The 22296-nt window shown below is 32.7% G+C and overlaps 2 protein-coding genes across 2 annotated transcripts in view; one reads left to right on the forward strand and one right to left on the reverse strand.

Annotated features, from left to right (window-relative positions):
- Positions 1–963: 963 nt before the first annotated feature.
- On the reverse strand, positions 964–7896 carry LOC100368320 (DNA repair protein XRCC3-like). Its single transcript, XM_078007417.2, has 6 exons — positions 7791–7896; positions 6535–6669; positions 5240–5452; positions 3174–3319; positions 2229–2441; positions 964–1277 (listed from the first exon to the last, which is right to left on the reverse strand). The coding sequence occupies exons 1-6, from the start codon at positions 7843–7845 to the stop codon at positions 1020–1022; spliced, it is 1020 nt and encodes a 339-aa protein (XP_077863543.2). The 5' UTR covers positions 7846–7896; the 3' UTR covers positions 964–1019.
- A 53-nt stretch (positions 7897–7949) lies between these two features.
- LOC100369714 (rab3 GTPase-activating protein non-catalytic subunit-like) overlaps positions 7950–22296 on the forward strand; it is a 55700-nt gene continuing 41353 nt past the window's right edge. Inside the window, exons 1-5 of the mRNA XM_085495162.1 lie at positions 7950–8162; positions 12998–13050; positions 16420–16537; positions 17206–17287; positions 21844–21967. Of these exons, the coding sequence (XP_085351288.1) occupies positions 8054–8162; positions 12998–13050; positions 16420–16537; positions 17206–17287; positions 21844–21967 (486 nt within the window). The 5' untranslated portion in view covers positions 7950–8053. The remainder of the gene's footprint in view (positions 8163–12997; positions 13051–16419; positions 16538–17205; positions 17288–21843; positions 21968–22296) is intronic.

The following is a 22296-nucleotide window of genomic DNA, read 5'->3' on the forward strand; positions in this document are numbered from 1 at the left end:
AACAACAAGAGCACATGTTGGAATGAAATTTATATTGTAATAAAGATTCAAACCTGTGTATATGAATATACAAGCAAATATTATTTGATAAAAAGTAGTATCATACAACTTAAATTTTATAAAAGACGTATATTTTTAGATTTTAGTAGCCAGAGAATATTACCGTACCAGAAGTCATTTGTCATTATTTAAAACAGTATGTGTTGTTCTTGCTCTTCATTCAAGAGGAAACAGAAAAGAGATTGTCAACTTGGCACAATTCCTACAATAATCATAAATTCAATATTTACTTTCAAGAGTTTTAAGGATAATAACCCACTTTTTGAGAAATTTCTAATTTATTGTTCGGGAGCTAAGTAGAAACTAGGATACAATGTTATGATTTTTGACAGAACAATAACTGATATCATTATGCAAAGTGTATAAATCACTGCATAGCAAAATGATGCATGTTACATTATCATTACATTACCTCAAAAGTATACAACTTTAGTAATTCAAATTCTAATGATAATATACAAAGAATACGATATAAAAACATATGGAATACAAACAAGTAATTATAACTACAATGCAATTACATATCTGATCAAGCATGACTGTATACTTGGCATATGTCTCTGGTACCAATGCAATACATTCTACAATAGATACATTCTACTTAATAGGCAGTTTGTCACAGACCACAGAAATCCAAATTTACTTGGATTAGAGCGACTACATTAATCAACTGGATTCCAGGGTTAGGAATATGAAAATTTGAATATGAAAATAAAATATATAACAAACATGAACATACCAATGCATGTTATGTAATACAACTGCTTGTTTTAGCAACAACTTTGTCTGCTTGATGTAGATGTACCAGTAAAATTCAATAAAAGATTAAGGTGGTCAATCCTTAGTGTAATATTCAATAACATAATTGTGACACTTTGATGGATTCTCATAAGTAAAAGACTTATGTGAGTTATGGAGCAGAACTGTGGAATAAATGCACCATATTGTTCATATTGTCGTCACCTGAGTCCATGGACTCCCTTGGCATCAACGACATAATAGCACAAATCTCTGGGTAAATGTGGTGCAAACATTGCCTCCATTGTTCGAACTTTAGCAACAGCATTGTTTCCTGTGTCTGGATCATTAATGTCTATTGTCATACTGGTTCGAGAGAGTAATAATCTGCAAGTTACTAAATTAGACCATGAAAGTCCCAAAGCTGGGATAAATTCATAGCGTCCATATTCACTGTCACCTTTCATATTAGCACTGACCTATAAGGAAAAAGAAATCCATTACTCATAATTATCAGAGACACCAAGGTACTACATTCTCTCTAAATGTCATCGAGACAATTGCATGTATCCATGACATCAACCATTATTACATGACTGCACAATAAAAGGAAATCAAAACCATATAAATAAGTAGGAACAATGTAACCATGCAACAATAATACGTATAATATATGCAAATATGAATAAAAACATACAAGGCCAATTTTCCAAATAATTAACTAGTATTAGGAATTAATTAAAATCTGTTTTTGATGGGTCACAAATTGCTATTATTTAGTGATTATTCTGTTCTGAAAATTGTATTATGAAAATTAAGAAAAATGATTGTGATTAAAATAAAAAAAACATAAAATGGTAAAAAAATTATTTTCAACATTAAAATGAAAAAAATGATTTTTAGGTTTTTAACACATCAAAATGGAAAAAAAGCATTTTCTAACATACTGAAAGTGAAAGTAACCAAATTTTAATAAAAATGTTTTTCACAATTTTGTTGTGTACATATGTAGTGTTGAATCTTGGCTGATCTAATCACTTGTTATGTACAAAAATTATGATTCATTGATTGGATATCTCTGATATGACAAATAGTAATTTCGTTTTAAGTGTCACTGAGAGCATGTCAATAACAAATCAGATATGCATCTTTTATAAAGTACTTCATGTAACTGTAATATGATTAATTCAGTTTGTAATTTATGTTAGCCTGAAATCCATAGAAACACAGGTAATGATAAATTGAGCCACTTAATATGCATGCATGGGCAAACAGACAAACAAGCAGATGGACAGAGGAACAGGTTAAATACACTCGCTGTGGAATCCTGAATTAGAACTGTAAAATGCTACTTCTTTTTTCATCATAGTTATTAGGTGAGTCAACACTGTCAGATAATATCACTAGAGAAAACATTGACCATGACATACCTGATTAACACACACTACAGGAGCATTGTATTGCTGATTTAATTTACGTAACTGATCCCCAAATGATCTGAGATGGTGAGCTCTTTTGGCAGCTTCACTGAAGTCATATTCACCTCTGAATAACGCAGCAATGGAATCAATGACAATGAATTTAACCATTCCTCTAGCAAGCAGTACAGGGACTCGCTGATTTATACATTTCCATAAACTTTCCTGCTTAACAAAAACAAATTGTGAAATAACAGTGAGCTATTTTATAAAAAGAGGAATTTTAATTATTAAACAAAGAATTAATATTCTATGACAGATACGTTATGAGAATTGAGTTTGTCAGATTTTGTGATTGGTAATAAAGCATTTTATTCATTGATAAAGCAGAGAGATCCAAGGTACAGTTATGATTTCCCAAATATTCAATCACAAGCATGCTGAATAATGGAGAACACATTTTACACAAATCCCATGTGTGAATTAACAGAATCTTTGCGCTGTATGGCTGTAAAAATTGATCACATTATTTGCACTAAAAACAAAATAATGTCAATAAGAAAGCTTTCCTATTATAAATAAATATATTTGAATGGAAAATAAGCTGCTCATCTGTTTCTTTTGTTATTAGGACAGCAAAATCAGATCACACTATAACCCCCAAATAAAGTTCACACATCTGGATGCATGTACGTGGCAGCTATACAACAACAACAGTGTGTTGGTGTTTGGAGATATGAACCAGTTATGTAATAATATGATGTACCATATTTGCTCTATTAGTAGCACATGTGCTTACATAAATTACAGAGACACACAAAGGTCAAAATAAGTAATATTTTAATATATCAGAAAAAAACAAATGCAATTTTTGGTTTTTATAAGCTTCTATTGGAGATAATAGAGCAAATATAGTCATATTTTGAGAAAAAAAATGTAAAATATTATCAACTGTACCTGGTCTGAAGCATGTTCCACAAAAATATGATCTCCCACTGCCAATTGCATCTCTAACTCAGGTCCTAACTTTCTATTGAAATACTTTATCATCTGATGAAGTCGTTTACTGGGAAAGACGTCTTCAGTACATATGTACACAGCACCTACCAACCAAAGATCATATTGAAACTGCCCATGATATCAATAAAATATGAAAAAAAAGAAAATTCTGAAAATAGGCAAAAGTGACTAACAAAAAAACAAATTGTAACGGTACATCTTATGATGTTGATGATAATTTACTTCCTTACTTCCTTTACTACCTAATAAAAGATCTCCTCCAAATGCAAGGGAATACAATTTACAGTTTTTCTATATTACCTCTCATTCTATAAATATTGTTTATTAGTATGCGTTGTCCACCATTTTGATTTACCCACAAAGAATTGTGGGTAAAATACGAATTCAAAACATTTGTATAAAAAAATCATCCATAACTGACACAAATTACTTCAAAATTTCAGTGTGAATATTACATGTGTATATAATAATTAGATTGTTACAAAGACACAAGTAAAGATATTGTGTAAAAATAAAAATGGTTATTTTTGGTCATTGAAAATAATTTTTTTTTTGCAGGTTATATATAATCTGAAAAAGCTACTCTCATTGAGAAATTGTATAAAACATACCAAGAATTGAAACCTCCTTATACATACTGTAAAATGACTAATTTTCACTGGGTTAAAATTTCGCTGATTTACCATTTCAGGCATATTCAGTAGGTTTTAAATTCACGATTTTATCATTTAGATAATGTGTTCTATGCTAAATTTTACATATTCACTGGGTTTAATTTAGCGCATTTTCCAGTCAGCGAAATAAGCTAAATTAAAACCCAGTGAATAATTAACCCCTTTACAGTATACTGTTGAAAAGTTGAATATACAGAGAATGTAAAGTGACATAACAGAACTCTCCTGCATAGATTTATCATGATCATAAAGTGTTCTACCAATATGGTAAGACAGCAGATTTTGGAGCATATTAAATTACATATTTAATTGTAAACTAGCAGTGTTGTGATCAACATACATGCAAACAAATACACTTTTCTGCACAGATCAGTGGATCACCCTATCCATAGCATGGTGTGTAAACAGTGAACTGTCAATGCCATTATTTTGTGACAAAATCAGAAAATATGTGCTGTAAACATTTTTTGATAAATTTCAAACAATCTATATTGAATATTGCATACAACCAGCTAAAGCTTATTAAAACAATATTAAAAGACAACAACAGCATAAATGAAAAACAGAAAATTATTACTACTATTATATTTTTTTGGTTATTATATATGGTCAACATCAAATGCATTTAATATAATATTGCATAGATCTAAGAAAACGTTAGTTGAGATTGTTTACGACATGTATCTGGTTATACTAATTAGTCCTAATGACAACTCATTAAACAAAATTTACAAAAGACATTGTAATGATATTCACTATATTCATCTAATTAATCATGAGTGACAGACAGTTTCATCATTGTTTACTAAACGCTGTTCAAAGAGATAATATAACTGAACCTATTGTTTGGCACTATTTGTTTTAGATAGTTAATGTTGATATTTGCATTACATTCTGGTCTTGCACATAAGAGTATTCATTTGATGAAATAATGAACTTGCATGCATTTTGAATCACAAACATATTGCCACCTTATAGCATTGGAGGGTTCAAAGGTCAAATATTGGTTTATTATTATGGCGATTTCACCAAATGTAAATTATTCCTTTTTCAAATTTATATATGTACCGATAGTTCTAAACAATGAATATGATTTCTGTGACAGAATGGCTTATATGTTAGCTTGTCAGCTTATTCACAGGTTTTTAATTTTGTTACTTTCGTCGGTAAATACAATATGCTAAATTAAATCCATGTGAAAATAACATAAAATAACAAAAGAACTCATTTTTTTTAAGTTAGTGAATTTAAACCCCAGTGAAATTGCTCAAAAGCATTAAAATTAAAGCATTAATTAATTGCTAGTAAAAATAAATTATTTTATAGTACCTCCAGCTAAGCCACCCATGTGACAGGGTAATTGTACTGTTAAACATAACTGCATACATAACTGTGTTTTTCCAGCAGCACTTTCACCAGCTATTTCTGTGATTCCCTGTGATAGGATTCCACCTCTAAGGAAGTCATCTAAAACTTCACAGCCTGTCTTTACATAACGAACCTTCAAAGATGCATGACATCTCTCTTCTTTTATATCAAGAGCTGTGTACAATAATGATAGATTGTTACAAACTTAACAAAATGGTTTAAAGAGAAATAATGCAACAGTAGGCTAACCATTAAGTAAGTCTGGGACAGCTTAGCTTTTTAAAATAAAGGAGAATTAGCTACAACTTTTTGTATTTTTGCAGATTTTGAAAAACAAAACAATTTCCTATATCATTGTGATAAGTGTAGAATACAGGTTATTGTGCTATTGCAGAGGTCTAGATGAAAATACATTTAAACAAGACATTTAAACAAGCCCCCGTTTTAAGACAAAGTAATGCATGAATCAACTGAGACAAGTCAGTTTCAAAAAACAATACCCCTAAAATGTGCTTTAAAAACGAGTATACTTTCCCTGTTGAACAAAATTGGTCAATGCAAAACATAAACATTGAAAAAAAAAATGTTTTATTCTTTTTCTGAGCAAAAATGCCTATTTTTTTTACCCCAAAATATCCCTGAAATGTGCTTGAACCACAAAACTATGTCTCTTGAAGCTGTGTTACATATTTCATAATACTGAGCATGGACACACAAGACACACAAGATCTTGGACATTATCCTCAAAAACACTTTCAAGCAAAAAAATGGCTGCCCAACAGCTACATTAGGTGAGTGACCTAATGACATCATAGATCACTAGATTTAAAATCAGTCACTCATAAATTATTTATATTGATATAATTTTGCTGAAAGCTAAAGGTTGCAGCTTGGGTGGCTTTAAATTCCCTTATACCTAAGAACACAAGAATGTCTGGTACATGTAGCAGAAACTTTGATCCCTACGAGGCCTAGAAAAAAATGTTTGTTTGTTTGTTTGTTTGTTTTGTGTTTCCATCTCTCCTAATCCATGTCAAACAAATACAGATGTCATTGCCTTATTTGTCAAATTACGTTGATACTGGAAACACATTTATTTGTTTTTGATGAACTAATGTGAATACTACCAGTAGGACTGTTTCCGAACAAAGAACTCCATTCATAAAAACAAATATATACTTTAGATGTAAGGAACAGTTTGTATAATGAATAATGTTTTCAGAAAATGCATGCCTATGATGTAAAGTCCACTGTACCTATAGCCATGGGGATTCTTGGAACACTTTTAGATACCTCGTAGAGTAAATAACCAACATCACTGGTCGACAGTTTTGTTAACCTCGAAAGATCTGCTGCTGAAAGGCAGAGTGTCTTTTCTACTGTCAATTTAGCTGCAGGAAAATGGTACAAAATAACAACCTATTACTAAATTACTAGTAATAATGTGCAGTAGTGTACAAAAATTACTGTAATGATAATGTATGAGCCATCAAATTTGCAGATCTTTTAGGAAGGACAAAATGTTGTCTCCAAAACACTGAATGTAAGCTACTGTAAATGCATTAACTATTCACGTTTATTTTCACTAACCAGTTCAATAAAAAATACATGAGAGTCTGAGAACAAAACACATGTAGAAACAGTCACACTGTAGTAGATTATATGGGGTCTATGATAGAATTCTTAAAACATAGTAAAAATAAACATTTTACAATATCAGTGTAATTCCAGTCAATATGCTGGCAAGAGCCTGAACTTGGAATATCACAATGCATGGTTATGATAACTGTGGGGGATGATACGTTGTGACTATGGAAAATAGCCAAAATTAGAATGCAAAATTATCTCTTCCCCAATCTGCATTAATCACCACAGTAGAATGACTTGCAATAAACTCAATAATTTTATTACTAACAGAAAGCCTGTTGGAAATCTAGAGACTTACAGCAAGATATAACACTACATATAACACAAACTTGCAGCCTGAGTATACCATTGAAATACATGGGTAATTAGTGGGAAAGCCTCTAATTGGCTGAATATAAAAATTGAAACAAAAGCACTGTGGTGGTTTCTACCACGTTCACACTTATGTCGTTGCACTTCAGAATCCATATTTTTAAACAATGTATTATAAGTCAGAATACTATTGAACTTGTAAAAAAAAATGAATTTAAAAGCGAATAACAAATATTGCATGTTTCAATTGCAATTTTTCACAAATAAATGATTCTGAAATTACTCAAAAAACAAACAAACAATTGCAGTTCCCTAAATTTTACATTACATGTATACATATCGTAAAATGCATTTCCTGCCCCCCCCCCGTGATTTCAATGGATGATTCCTAATATGGCGATATAATCTATTTATACCTCCATGTAATAAGTGGTGCTTGCCAACAAAGTGTAAATAAATCAGCTGTTGTCCCAGAATGGTCTTTCACATTGCCCCAAAACTGATCACGACTTTGGTTTACAAAAAATGCGTTTTGGATCGTTCTATATTTTACCTCTTTTGATCGCATCCAATATTCTTGGATGTAGTTCAAGTTCATTCACATCCATAACTAAAATTCACTCATCGTCCGAAATTTGAAAGTCCCACTGATTTCCCACAACACAGTGCGAGTTGATGTCTGCGCATGGGCAATGAAGGCATTCAATATGGACGACAATGGGACACGTAAAGTAATATTTCAAACATATTTACATAGTTTGGAGAGAAAACTGTAATTCGGTGGACGATCTCGATTCCTCCATACATCGAAGTATCATGTCCTGTTCACTTGTAAATTTTGGACTTATTGAAGACATCCCAGCCACTAGAAGCTACCTATTTCCGCAGTTGAAAGAAGATGAAGAAGTCAAGTCAGCTGTCGCAGGTAATCATTAGAGAGTTTAAGATTTGCGTACGTAACGGGAACGGAACGTGTTGTTCTAATTTACTTTGCGTTATGTTCTCGGGTGTAAGAAAACGATTAAGTACAAGCGCCAACAACGGGAACGTAACTGAAACAGAACTATGTCAACCCGTCTCTCATTGGGCAACCATTATATAACTATCCCATACAATTTGTTATGTAATTTCACGTTCGGAATCTGAGTTAGTTGTTAGTTCCAAGACATCTGACAGCTCTCGCTATTTCCATCCACTCTGCTGAGGTCCCAGGCCTGTTTGCCGAATCCTCTTTCAGCAGATCAATATCATGCATTACCATCCATCTAAATACATGTCTCTTTGCGGGAATGGCCATTCTGAAATGTTTAAGAACAATTCATTTAGTTCCATTTAAGCTTATAGTAGCTGGTTAGTAAGGGTCGCCTTTTCGAGAAAGTGAAAGTGAGCCCGGCGTCGTCTTCATTGTTTACATAACGAGCTGACCAGATGTGTTGTTTTCAGTAGGTATAAATATCAGCTAAAATGCATCCAATATTTCTTATTTCACCATAAATATACAAAATCACTCTAATATAAAACCTTCTATCAATGTCAGTAAGAATTAATCAAAATTGACAGCGAGAAAAGCTCTTGGAAATCAACTATGAGTCAGTCACCTTGATCACGTTCAGAACAACTGTCGTATGACCTGTTCCGTTCTCGTACGCATATCTTAATGTCTCTAATACTTTGTTAATTTATCTTCACATGCCAAGTGCATGGTTATACCATATGAAATTAAACTTGGGGGTTGGTGTGTGTGGAGGGGGGGCAACTTTGACACTTCGTGGTATTATCAGAAGGGTTTCTCGGTAAGACTTTCTTATGGCTCCCTCGCATACAACTCTTATCCTAACCCTGTCCCTGTAATGCCTCACTACCATTCTATATGTATATGCCCCCTTCAGGACATGAAGAGCATATACAAATGCATTTACAAGGGGCTAGAGTGTTTCCGGTTTCTCAATGATTAATACTGTTACCTTCTCTAAATGCTAGTACATGTACATTGTATACTTCTCTTAGGGACGACGTCAAAAGATCGATATCGGATAAAAAACTTATTTCTTTTAGTTTGGGGGTGGGGGGTTTTGAACTCAAAAAGTTTCCATCCTACAGAAAAACGATTTTATTTTTTAATGAAGTCAAAAAAATTTTTGAGTATTTGTAGTTCGTCTTTTTCTATCCAATCATGGACAGAAATAACCGAAAAGGAAAAAAATAACACATCCAAGACAAGAAAATGGTTTGGTTCGAGTGTAAATCTGTGCGTCAAATGAGGTGCATTTGTAAAATCTTGTCCCTTATCAATATAATGTCCTCCTATGGCATATAGTATTTAAAAACAGCTTTGTTGTGTCAAAGTTTGAAGGCTGACAGTAGATTATGCCTTAATATTTACCCACTGGTATACATATTTTTTTTCTCAGAAGATGTTTCGGTCATATATGTTGCATGCAAAACAGCAAGTTGATTGGTTAAAGCATTCATGAGACACAAATGCTCCAATGTGTGAGCAGACAAGATAGCGGACAAACCATTAACATTATTTTTCATAAAAAGCTTTGGCCATGCAACACACATAATATCAAGTTGAACAGTTGAAGCATTCATGCAAAATAAATGCCACATTTTTGCCGAAAATCTAAGATGGTGGCCAAACCATTTGACTGATAAAATTTTTTTTATTTTTCTCATAAGAATCCATGGCCATATATGCGACATGCCAAATATCCAGTGATTGGTTAAAGCACACCCGAGGAACTGATCCAAATTTATTTTCTGTCCAAAAATAGTTTGGTTATAAAGGTTCATGGCAAAATAATCGGATAAATATGACATCTGTAAAAAAACTACTTCCTGTTTAGAAGAAATCAAAGATGGCAGACAAAGCATGTGACCAATCACAAAGAGATTTGCATTATACTGTAAAATACTTTATTTTCTCTTGGAATTAATTTTCGCTATTTTCACTGAGGGAATGATTCAGTGAATATAAAATCCAGCGAATATACTTTTTTTCCTATATTTTACATTCAACATGTCAAAAATCAGTAAAAATAAATTCCATACAAAACAACCAAAATGTCTTTTCATCAAAAATTAATTCCAGCTAAAATAAAGTATTTTACAGTGCATTGTTACTAAAAAACAAATTTCACATCAATGTGTTCAGTGCTTCTGATGATATTAAAGTGATATTTTGCTGTTTTTCAAGGAAAAAAAACATGCCGGAAAAAGTTACATATCCGCTAACATTTCCATAAACTTATTATACTCAACTAACAATGCAATGTATTTGATCGGGGCGGGAAATGTGAATGCAGGGCGCTTGTTGACCGATGCAGGGTGCACGACTACCTATGCAGGGCGCACGACTTCCTGCTAAAACCCCTTGTGGGGAACACTGTGGGATCAAACACTTGGGAACACTTGGGACGAATCAACCTGTGGGACAAATGTGAAATAGGTAGCCCATATATCAATAATACTACTAAAAACATTAGAATGCCTAGACCTTCAGAAAGTGTTAAAAATGACCACTTCCTGTTTAACTAATATTCAAGATGGCTGCCAAACTAGTCTACCAATAAAAATTCTGAAATGCACCAGTTATTCTTGACCCTAAAGTTTTGAGAGTTTCAAATGACAATATACATTGTTGCCTCCCTGCCAAGTTTGTGAACTTAAAACTAAGTGTAATCGCTCGAAACATTAAATAACAAAATTCAATGCCAGGAAAAGTAAATGTTTTTTTCAGAAATCACAATGTGTGTCATTTCATGAATTTACCATTCTGAGGCATGTCTTTTATTAACTAATTACTTTTCTCTGCTGTTTAGATTGTATAAACATCTGATTCCTAACATTTAATGAGTTATAAAATTTGTATTTAATACTGAGGCTCAGTGATAAGTTGTCATGTCAAAACTTCACAAGAGCTCATATTTTATTGTAAATTTTATTGCACAATATTTTATTCCTGTCATGTAGGGCTTTATCCTTTTTTCATCACGAATTCACAAAATAGTCGTGCTTACACTTTTCTTCAGAAGAGTGAGACAAAAATAGCTTTTTTGAGTCTGTTGGTTCCATAATTAGTGTTAATTTCGATAAATATTGAAGATTATGAGAAAATAGTGCAGACAAATTTGGGTAAGAAAGTCTGGTAGTGAAAAAGTTAATGCAGTGGAGTTATTATAAAATAAGTCCTCATTTTGCTGCTTGATGCAAAGAATAGTTGAAATCATTAGTTAAATAAATTATTAAGAAATTTTTCAATATTTGTTATAATTTCATGAAATTTATGAAAGATCATACTATTAATATTTTAATGCATGACATTTCACAGCTAGGCATTTTAATGAAAATTCATCATGTATTGTATCTATTGAACCTGTAGTGGAACAACATCTGTAAAAAGAGAAATCCTTGTTTTTTATTACCATTCTTGTATTATTATTTAGTCTGGCAATTTATTGAAAATATATAAAGAACAATTCAAAGATACATGTATGTTGCAGAAATCATTCATTGCTTTAAAAGTACTTGATGCTATAAGCATGCTATAAATATGTGTGATGTGATAACTGATGTGAACTACTTGTACTAGTACTACTGTACTTTAGTTTTTGACTCCTGTGTGCAAAGCACACAATGGGAGTCTTTGCAGTTAGTTTGTCTGTATGTGTGTATGTGTGTGTCCCATCTGTTCCACTGATATCTCAAGAACCATACATTGTATTTTTTCTGGAACTTGGAGCATAGATGTTCAGGGCCAATGCGCAGATTTGATTAGGTTTTGGTAGAAATCCATGCATAATAATTACCTAATTTGCATGATAATTACCTAATTTTTAGCTGTTCCATGACTGAACCACTCATTGCATTTTGATGAAACTTGGTTCATAGATGCTCTGAACTAATGCCAGGTTTTAATTAGTTTTGGGTGAAAATATGTGCATATTAATTACCTAATTTGCATAATTAGTAATTTTCGGCTTTTCCACTGATACTCAACTACTAATCATCACATTTCAATGAAACTTGGTACCTAGATGTCATAGAACACTGCACAAACCAGGTAGTTTTTAGGGTAATATCAGTACATATTAATCACCTTATTTGCATAATTAATTTTCGAACTAATCACATTTCAATGAAACTTTGTACATAGGTCCTCTAGGACTATGCAAAAACCTGATTAGTTTTGGGGTAAATAATTGTGCATATTAATAATCTAATTTGCATAATTATTTAATTTTCAGCTTTTTCACTGATATCTTGAGTACTAATCATCACCTTCAAATGAATCTAAACTATGCAGAGAGCCAATTAGTTGTTGGTATATATTTATGCATATTAATTACCTATTTTGCATAATTAATCAATTTTCAACTTTCAAACTGATATCTCAAGTACTAATAATCAAATTTCATTGAAACTTTGTGCATAGATGCTCTAGGACAATGTACAAATATGATTAGTTTTGTGTTAAAATCTGTTCATATTAATTCCCTAATTAGCATAATAGTTCATAATTTTTTGGTTCTGATCACATTTCAATGAAACTTGGTACATAGATGGTCTGTTACATTGTGCAGACCTTATTAGTTTTACACTCAAATCTGTTAATTTTAATTTTCTGATTTGCATAACTAGTTTTTCCATCAATAAATTATGAATTAATTTTGACTGTGTCTCTAATACTCTCAGCACACAGGAGTTCTTTCTAAGCTTTCTTTGGTTATATTTTATTATATACTTTTTTTATTACAGATGGCTGGGATGATGCTGATTGGGATTTTGATGATGTAGACTTGGATGTGAAGGTACTAACATTCACCTTTGTATTCTTGACCTCATACTAACCTTAGTGTTCTGTAACGTTATTTTCATCTATAATAATAAATATATATATTCCGTGGCCACATAATACACCTGATCACTCACTGAATATTAGACACACCCTAGTTTTATGGACAACATGTCATAAAATATATGTGGTCAAAACAAATTCGGTTCAAGGTTTTTTCTCCATATTGTCCTGATATAAGCATGAACAACAGTGTGATAAAATAATTGAAAAATTTATTTTTAATATTATATGCGTTACATAACACCAAGCAGAGGAGATTGAGTATCTCCTGCTTTGTTATAATTTGGTTGTAAAAATGGAAATTTATTTGGTAATTACAAAATGTCATGTGATCTGTTCTATAGATTTTTCCTTTCTCAGAATAAGTTTCTATAAATTTGAAACTAGCTACATGTGTAAACAGCTTATTTAAGAAAATTGCAGATGTACATTATAATGTGTTTGCTTTCATGTAAGTTTATAAAAGACTATAAAATTAGGTTCAGTTTTTACTATAGTTATAAAAAATAATGAGTTTACTCATAAGAATATACGTACAAACAATTTCATTTTGTGCAAACAATGAAACCATACAGTGGACGTAACGCATATTAAATTTAAAGAGGAATTTAATGTGGCAGTAGTTACAGTTTATGCGTGTTGGTGAGTGCACCTAGATTTTAATAAATAAAACCTCCTAATTGTAATACATGCATGGTGAACAGTACCGGGATTATGATGTAGGTAACATACTTAGAAAGATACTGTGCAAGTGATGTTGTCATTCTTTTGTCTTTAACAATAGAAACTTAGACATGTAAGAAATGTTTTACATGATGAGAGGAACCACCTTTCATACTATAAACAAATTGTCACAAATTTAGCGAGTCAGTCAAAATTGTGAAATTTTTTAAGAGTGAAAATGTCTCTACTGTTTTTTTAAATGAACTGTCAGGAACTTTTACTCTAATTCTGAAAGTGAAAATTAAGCGATTTAGGGCTTCATCAACGAAAAAGATCAAGATATTCCTTTGCTTTTAAATTTATAAAGCACAATCATTCATAACTTTTTTTCTCTTTATTGATAGCAAATGCATTTATGTAAATGACTGAGGTGTGTTTATGGTCAAAGTAATTCATATTTTAATGATTCAATATACAAAAAATACAATTTGTGCTTCAACTAGAGATGACTTGCTTCTAATAAAGCACATACATATGGTCCACATAAGCTGAAACTACTGCATATGTTTAGGTTAATTGGTGTTTTAATTGGGACTACAGCCTAACTTGAATATAATTATTATGTGTGATCTGTGAGAGAAATGAACATTCCAATTTCATTGATTGGCAGTTGTTTCAGTTCAACTTCATAAGGGGCCAAAACAAGAGCAGCTGATATTGTTACTTTCATGATCTGCATTTAAAATAAAACATTTCGCTGGAATACTGTTATCTGGATTAATCCTTAAAGTGCCTGTGCAATGCCCACCCTCACGTTTCCCATTTTAGATCTGTGTCCCACTGAAATGGGCAGTTATTGATTTTTTTGCTGAAAATGATTACACGTATACAAGTAAATTTCGGATATTTCTCGTGTTGTAGCCACGCCCACCTATCCTGAAACGGTTGACTGTTTCCGGATTTCCGACTCTCGCCGAAAGTGCGCCACCAAATGCCAAAATGTGAGAGGAAATCATACCCCTGAGCCGTAATAACACTAGTCATTCAGTATACTTTTAAACGATATACCGGTACATTTTTCAGTTGGCGTTTTTTTTTTTTTATTTTTTGTCTATTTTCTTTTATTGAGAGAGAGTTTTTAGATGTTGTGTTGTGGGCAGTTGCAATGAAACGTATAGTCATAGTGTAAGTATTGACACGTTTCTAATCGATCCGAAGGTGCGACATCAGTGGACGAAAGCCACTTAACCTCAGATTCCTTTTTTTGGAAAAACTGTCCTCGTCCATGAAAAAACAACTAGGTTTAAAGAGAAACGTCGACAACATAAACCTGGTGCAACACTTTTGAAAGAAATAGATTCCGGACTATGATCACCGAGGCGGATTTCAGAAGAGAGAGAGACGTCCGGCAAGTTAAAAGGTAGCAATAATTTTGACAGTGACACGAAAACGAAGCGTCGGACAAACAGGAAATTACACAGCCCTTACACACTGCTAATTGTTTTCATTTTCGAAAGCTAAAAGTTTCTGAACTGTTTGGTGATTGGTGTTGAATGTCGAACTCACACCTCTGTTCTTTTTTTACCTTCATGCTTGCAGCTTGATCTGTGTAATAATTTATAAAATTAGAATCCGGGCTTGGTCAATGTGTTTCCACCAAATAAAGTTTTAATATGATGTTATAATTATGACAATCACGCCATGGATCACGCTAACTCGAATCCACTCTGAATTAATCTGTATGTGTGTTGATCTTGATTATTTTTGTTATCCAATTAAACGCCGCTTTTAACGCACTTGCCTTTGTCGTGACCTGACGCGTTCACCTATTTCAACAAAATTTCAATTTATTTCCACGCGGCTGTCATTTATTTAGTAACTGTGATTTGTCGTTTTTTTTAATTATTTTATAGTGATCACTATAGTCTAATGTTTAGCATGTCAAAATATGTTCTCTTTTATTTTAATTTTGAAAGTTTTACTCAAACGATCAATGAAATAGTGATGTAGTGACGTGCCTAGTAACCTGCTAAATAACGAGATAATTCGGACGTCAAATTCTATTTTGTCCAGCGACTGTGTACAAACGTGCGCCGCTGACGATCACGGTGACCAGCTACACCAGAACGGACATATTTCGCATCTAACTCAACCCCATGCAACAAAAATTGATACTATGTGTTCATTATGGTCCATTCCTCCTCGACGAACAAGTACATAAATGAAAATTTAGTCAAAGACTAGAAAACTGCAGAAGAAATTTGCCTTATTTACACGTATCGGCAATGCAAGCTGCCATGCGACTTGCCCTTCTGACGTCACAAGGGGAATTTCTGTATGCAAATAAGATGCTAATGAGGAGCCTCGTTTTAAAATACACAAAAATAAAGTTGCCGTAGATTGAGTTTAAAACACATTTTTTCACTTTTAAAAAATAATTCATGCTTAGAAACATAAAAATTAATAATATTTATGTATCAATGGATAATTTTAGGCGTGAAAATAGCAGACATTTCACAGGCACTTTAAATACTAGCCATGTGTTTTCTCCAATTTGCACTAATTCATATCAACTCTGTCATAACATAGCGATAAATCTATAAATATTGTCATAATGTAACTGATAGATGTAATTCTGACAATATATCTGTTTTCAAAGGGTAAGGTTGATACTGACAACATCAAGGAGACCTGGTTGCAAGAATGTTGTATTAGTTTATCACCAAGTCATGATATATTGGCTATTGCATACAAACAAAGGGCAGTGTTCCTGACACGTAAGTACCGATAATCCATATAATGATTATGTAAATACAGCCTGTGTAATTCACTTTGCTAGTTTTCTTGAAATACACGTACATGAGAAAGTGCTTGGGACAAAATGTCATCTTTTCTTTATTGTCAACTTTTGTTGCGTTGACAATAATTTCAGTATATGTTATCCTAGTGTCATCAAATCTTGAAAAAAACTTGTTTGGTATACAAATGGTTAAAAGTTTAGCTTCTAACTTTCCATGTTACTTGATATTTCACTGTTGCAACCTTTGCATTTACAGCATATAAATTAAGTTGTCAATTGTTATAAATATGATAAAATTACATAAACATAACATTTCTATTTGCATTTTTTTGTTAAACTAACTGGGACTCTTCAATTTCCGGGATTGCACCATGGAATCACGGGATACTATTGTTCTTGTTGTTTATACAACATTCTGTCTATTGTCTTTTTAATCCAGTAAAAAGTAATCCAATGAACAAGCCAACGCTTTAAGCAAATCAGTGACCTCATAATGACAGTATTGACCAGGGGGTCATAGGTCATAGGAACATGTGCAAATTAGTAATGTGTATTTTGTATGGATCCTTCTAAGGATGGCAATGTGTACTGATATCAACATTTTAATTGAATTCTGATGTGACTGTTTGTGTATGTTAACAACAGAGAAATGGGATGTACAAGAAAGTGGTGGAACTGGAAGTAAATATCGAATTTCATTCAAGGGACATTTAAATCATCAAGAAGGGTGAGTGTTCTTTATTGTTACCATAATTATTCTAATTCAGGTGAAGGTGAAAGGTTATCATTCTGTTCTAAAATAGACATCTCAAAGTTTTTTTGCAGTCACAAAAAAATTTTTTAGTATTTCAACATGATAACAAAAGTAATGTTCATTTGTTTTAACCGTGCTGATGATGAGGAATAGTGAAAAGGTGATGAGTGTGAAGATAGTGTATGGTTCGATTCACGTACAATTGATACCCCATTGGAATACCTATAATTCACACAAAATGTAGCAATTTGAACCAATATAACAATATTTTTGTGTGGGGGTAAAATAGGGACCAATTTAGTATTTTCTGTGAAAATCAATGTTGTGAAAACTTTCACAGTGCGCATGACAGTTCCTTGACATGCCTGTGTATGCACGGGCAATGAATATAAATAATAATTGTCAATGTTCCTGTTTCACAGATTTTAATTTTTTTCAAGCATAGAATGGTGATAATTTGAGACAATATTTTTTTTTAACATATGATTCATATTCTTTCAAACATACGTTTATTACATTATCGTCTGTTTCTATAGCTATTTTATACTTGTTTGAGCCCAGGTGCATTCCAATGTGCGCGAGACTGTGGGACTATTTATTAGTCCCCGTTCGGACGCAGTCTGAAAACAGGGACTTATGTTCTGACCTCCGTGTGTCCGTGCGTGCGTCTGTGCGTGCGTCCGGACCTGTATCTTAAAAATGCCTGGACCAATCACAATCAAACTTACACATACATCATACATGATATTATACATATGCACGTCAATTTGTTTCACGATCTCATTCAAGATGGCCGAATGGCGGCCATGTTTGTGCTAAAAATCATCAAAATCAAGCATTTCTCGGTTGTTTACAGATGGATTTTGTTCAAACGTGGTATATACATTAGACATTATAGGACCTTGATGCACATTATTTTGTTTTACGATCTGATTCAAGATGGCCGAATGGCAGCCATTTTTGTGCTAAAAAATCCTAAAAATCAAGCATTTCTCGGCTGTTTACAGATGGATTTTGTTCAAACTTGGTATATACATTAGACATTATGGGACCTTGTTTTTCAGATAAGTTTCAAAATGGTCGACTGGCGGCCATTTTGTTTTAATGAATGTGGTTCTCGTGCCACATCTCTGACTTGCTTTCACTGATTATGTTCAAATTTTAAATATTCATTATACATCATGTCATAGATAGACAGATATATTGGTTTGATGATGCTATTCAAAATGGCCAAATGGTGGCCATTTTTGTGCTAAAAAATCATCAAATATCAAGCATTTATGGATGGATTTCGTTCAAACTTGGTACATATATTATACATTACAGGTTCCTGATGCACATGATTTATTTTTCAGATCAGATTCAAAATGGCTGTCTGGCGGCCATTTTGTTTTAATGAATGGGCTTCTTGACCCATATCTTCGCCTTGTTTTGACTGATTATATTCAAATTTTAAATATTCATTATAAACAGATATATTGGTTTGACGATCCTATTCAAAATGGCCGAATGGTGGTCATTTTTGTGCTAAAAAATTATCAAATATCAAGCATTTCTGGCATTTATGGATGGATTTTGTTCAAACTTGGTACATACATTAGACATTACAGGTTCCTGATGTACGTCATTTTATTTTTCAGATTGGATTCAAAATGGTTGACTGGCAGCCATTTTGTTTTAATGATTGGGCTTCTAGAGCCATATCTCTTAAATGCTTTGACTGATTATATTCAAATTTTATATATTCGTTGTACATCATGTTATATATATATATACATGTATTCAAAATGGCTGATTTTGAATGCTGTTCCAGAGCAATATCTCTCAATATGGACAAGTACTTTTTTGACGATCAGATACAAATGTCAATCATTTTAATGTTAAAAAATCATATTCCTGACATGGTTATATTCCAGCTATATCACTATAAACAAAACTATATATCTTAAATTTGATAACTAACGGGGACTGTGCCATGCATGGCTTGTTTATATAATTTTCGTGGAAAAGTGGCATGATTGTTTTTATCAGTTTTTATCATAGTGATGATAGTTCATTGTAAAAACCAAATTTACCCATTCAAACTCGTCGCAATAAACATTGTATTCTGTAATAAAGTGTCAGTTACTGTACATAACATAAATTAAAAATTTTAAATGTTCCAAAAGTAATGCCTAAATTAGTATATATACAGTATAGCACATATATTACCATGCTCTTAACATTTGTTACTAAACCTTCCAAACTAACTCTTTCTGAGTTAAAATGAGTTTGACATATTTCTCACAGCTTAAAAACACAGTGTCTCACAGAAATAAACATTACTGTTTTATAGACACACATTTGTTAACTCACCTCCATACTCAGAGAACCATTGTGCATAATGGCAAGTCAAGTTAAATTGTGTGACTGTTCTACTGATATCTCAAGAACCAATTATCAGATTTTAATGAAACTTGTCATATAGATAATGCTCAACCCTGATTAGTTTTTGGTTGAAATCCACCCATATTAATTACATATTAATTAGCCAATTTCAAGCATTTTCACTTGTTTCTCATGTACTATTTAAGAGATCTCAATGAAACTTTGTACATAGATGCTCTGGGATAATGTGTAGAAAATAGAAATGATTAGTTTTTGGTTCAAATCCATGCATATTATGTGTTATAACATGATAACATGAGTACCACTCATCAAATTTTAATGATGCTAGGTACATTGTTGCTTTTGGGTAATCCACAGATCTGATTACTTCAGGATTGAATTCTGTCCATATAAATTACCTATTTAGTATAAAGCGTTTCATGTGTCCTTAATATGCATATTAACTGAAACGTACTAAAGCACTGCTGCAGAGAGTGACATGTAACCAGTGACATAATGAAGGCATCTGACAAAATGATATGACTATATATGGTCTTGTGACCTCAATAATATGCATAACTGTAATATCATAACTACTATTGCAGATAGAGACATGCAAATGGTACTATAATTATGTTGTCTGGCATCAAGTCATTATATATGGTCATTATTCCATTAAATATTAATATAATTATGTAATATATAACCACCTTGATCATTGCAGTTGTATGCTGTATTTGCTCAATAAATTACAAATACAAGTATATGGTCAAAATAGGACATTCAATGATTTTGCATGCAATGATCATACGCACAACACCTCGCCATGTTTCAACTTTTAAATTGTCAGTTAACAAGGTCTTTCATAGTAGCACTTCTAAGAGATTGACATACTAGAATGAATGGGTTCAATAGGGGATTTTCTGTACAATTGCGAGATCTCACGAGACGTATGAAAGACGCGCGTCAAACGTCTGCCGCAAAAGTCGAACAATTTGATTTTGAACTAGAATTTCTTTATTTCGTAACTCACATCAACCGGCCGATCTTCGACAGAGGAATATTGCTTCCGAATACCCTTACTTAATCAAAATTGCTTATCATCAAATGTGGACAGCACATTATTAAGCATGGAAATGTCCCCCAAAATACTTCGCGTTTGTCAAATCTCACGCGATGTTTGACGCCACTACGACGCTATGACTTTGTTTGTCCTGTTTTTACGTTCGATTTCACACATAACGCGTATTTCTCGCGGTGAATGCAAAATGGTCTATTATCAGTGTTCACTGATGACGTCATTGACTGGCCCTCTAGAAGCGAATGACGCCAGGCAAACTGACATTTGTTGTCTACTTCACAGCCCGTTTTATACCTGATATTTAGGGCATTTCGCAGCACATACAAGTTGTTTTTATCGACAGAATTCATTCATAGATCTCAAATTTCGTGTACAGAGTGTCAAAAGCCAGACCTCTGCTCCCCTTTAGATAGTTCTCCTAGCTGCCCTCGATTGTGCCCATCCACACCCAGTCCGCTATCTTTAAAAAACTGTTTAAAATATACCACTGACTTTTTCCAGGTTGCATCTCTACCGGTGCTCTTTTGACTTATTATATTTTTGTCCTACCTTAGTCCGTTGCTAGGTAGGGTCCGCATGCGCAAATAGAAGTACATTGCGTCTGATGCTAATTAGGGAATCAGGAATTTCAACGATAATTATTAAAGATAGAGACAATACACTAACTGTTATGAAACTACATTGGTGAGTGATTGTATTCAGTACATAACATGTCATATGACCTCATCAATCATACATAAACTTCAAACAAAACACCTTATATGGCAATAAAATACATCACCTCTCATGTGTGTAATGGTTTTGGCAAAGCTGTTCATTATCATATGACCTAATTAATTATGCATACATGTTATTCTAGGTCAACTTTGAAATTATACTGAGACCACACAGGACCAGCAGGACACACATGTATTACTTGAGGATAATTTAACATAACAAATCACTATGAGTAGATTTTAATATATCTAGTTTTGTCATTTAACATTCTATAAATTATTCTGTCATTATATGTAAATACTTTATACAACTTTACTATGAGTATTTCTCATTCTGTTTTACTTGCATTGGTTTTTCATTTTAGTGAATGTGTTAGCAGTTTGCTGTGTGTGCCACTGGTGTCTCAGAAGACAAGCTCACATGGAGGTCCTGATTGGACTTGTATTATGGTAGGATTCACATCTGGTTGTATACGAATGTATACAGAGGTGAGAATTAATATCTGGTATTTTCATGTGGTCTCAAACTGGACAAATTGTTAATAATTTCAAAAGCTCTACAAAATGTCTTGTTATTTATCCTGCGAATTAATGTGTGGTATTTTCATGTGATGTCAAACTGGACAAAATGTTAATAATTTTAAAAGAACTAAAAAATATCTTGATGTTCTGTTGATTGAAAGAAGAGCTAATGAAAAACACCTAAACTTGATTTTTTGGAAACAGTGATTTCTTCATATTGCTAAGCCCTACTCTGGTGGCCATTTTAAATTGATAAAAATGCAAAAACTGGTTTTAGTCATTCACAGGGAATAACA

Source organism: Saccoglossus kowalevskii, chromosome 2 (genome assembly GCF_978046115.1).
Source record: "Saccoglossus kowalevskii chromosome 2, keSacKowa6.1, whole genome shotgun sequence".
NCBI classification, from domain to species: domain Eukaryota; kingdom Metazoa; phylum Hemichordata; class Enteropneusta; family Harrimaniidae; genus Saccoglossus; species Saccoglossus kowalevskii.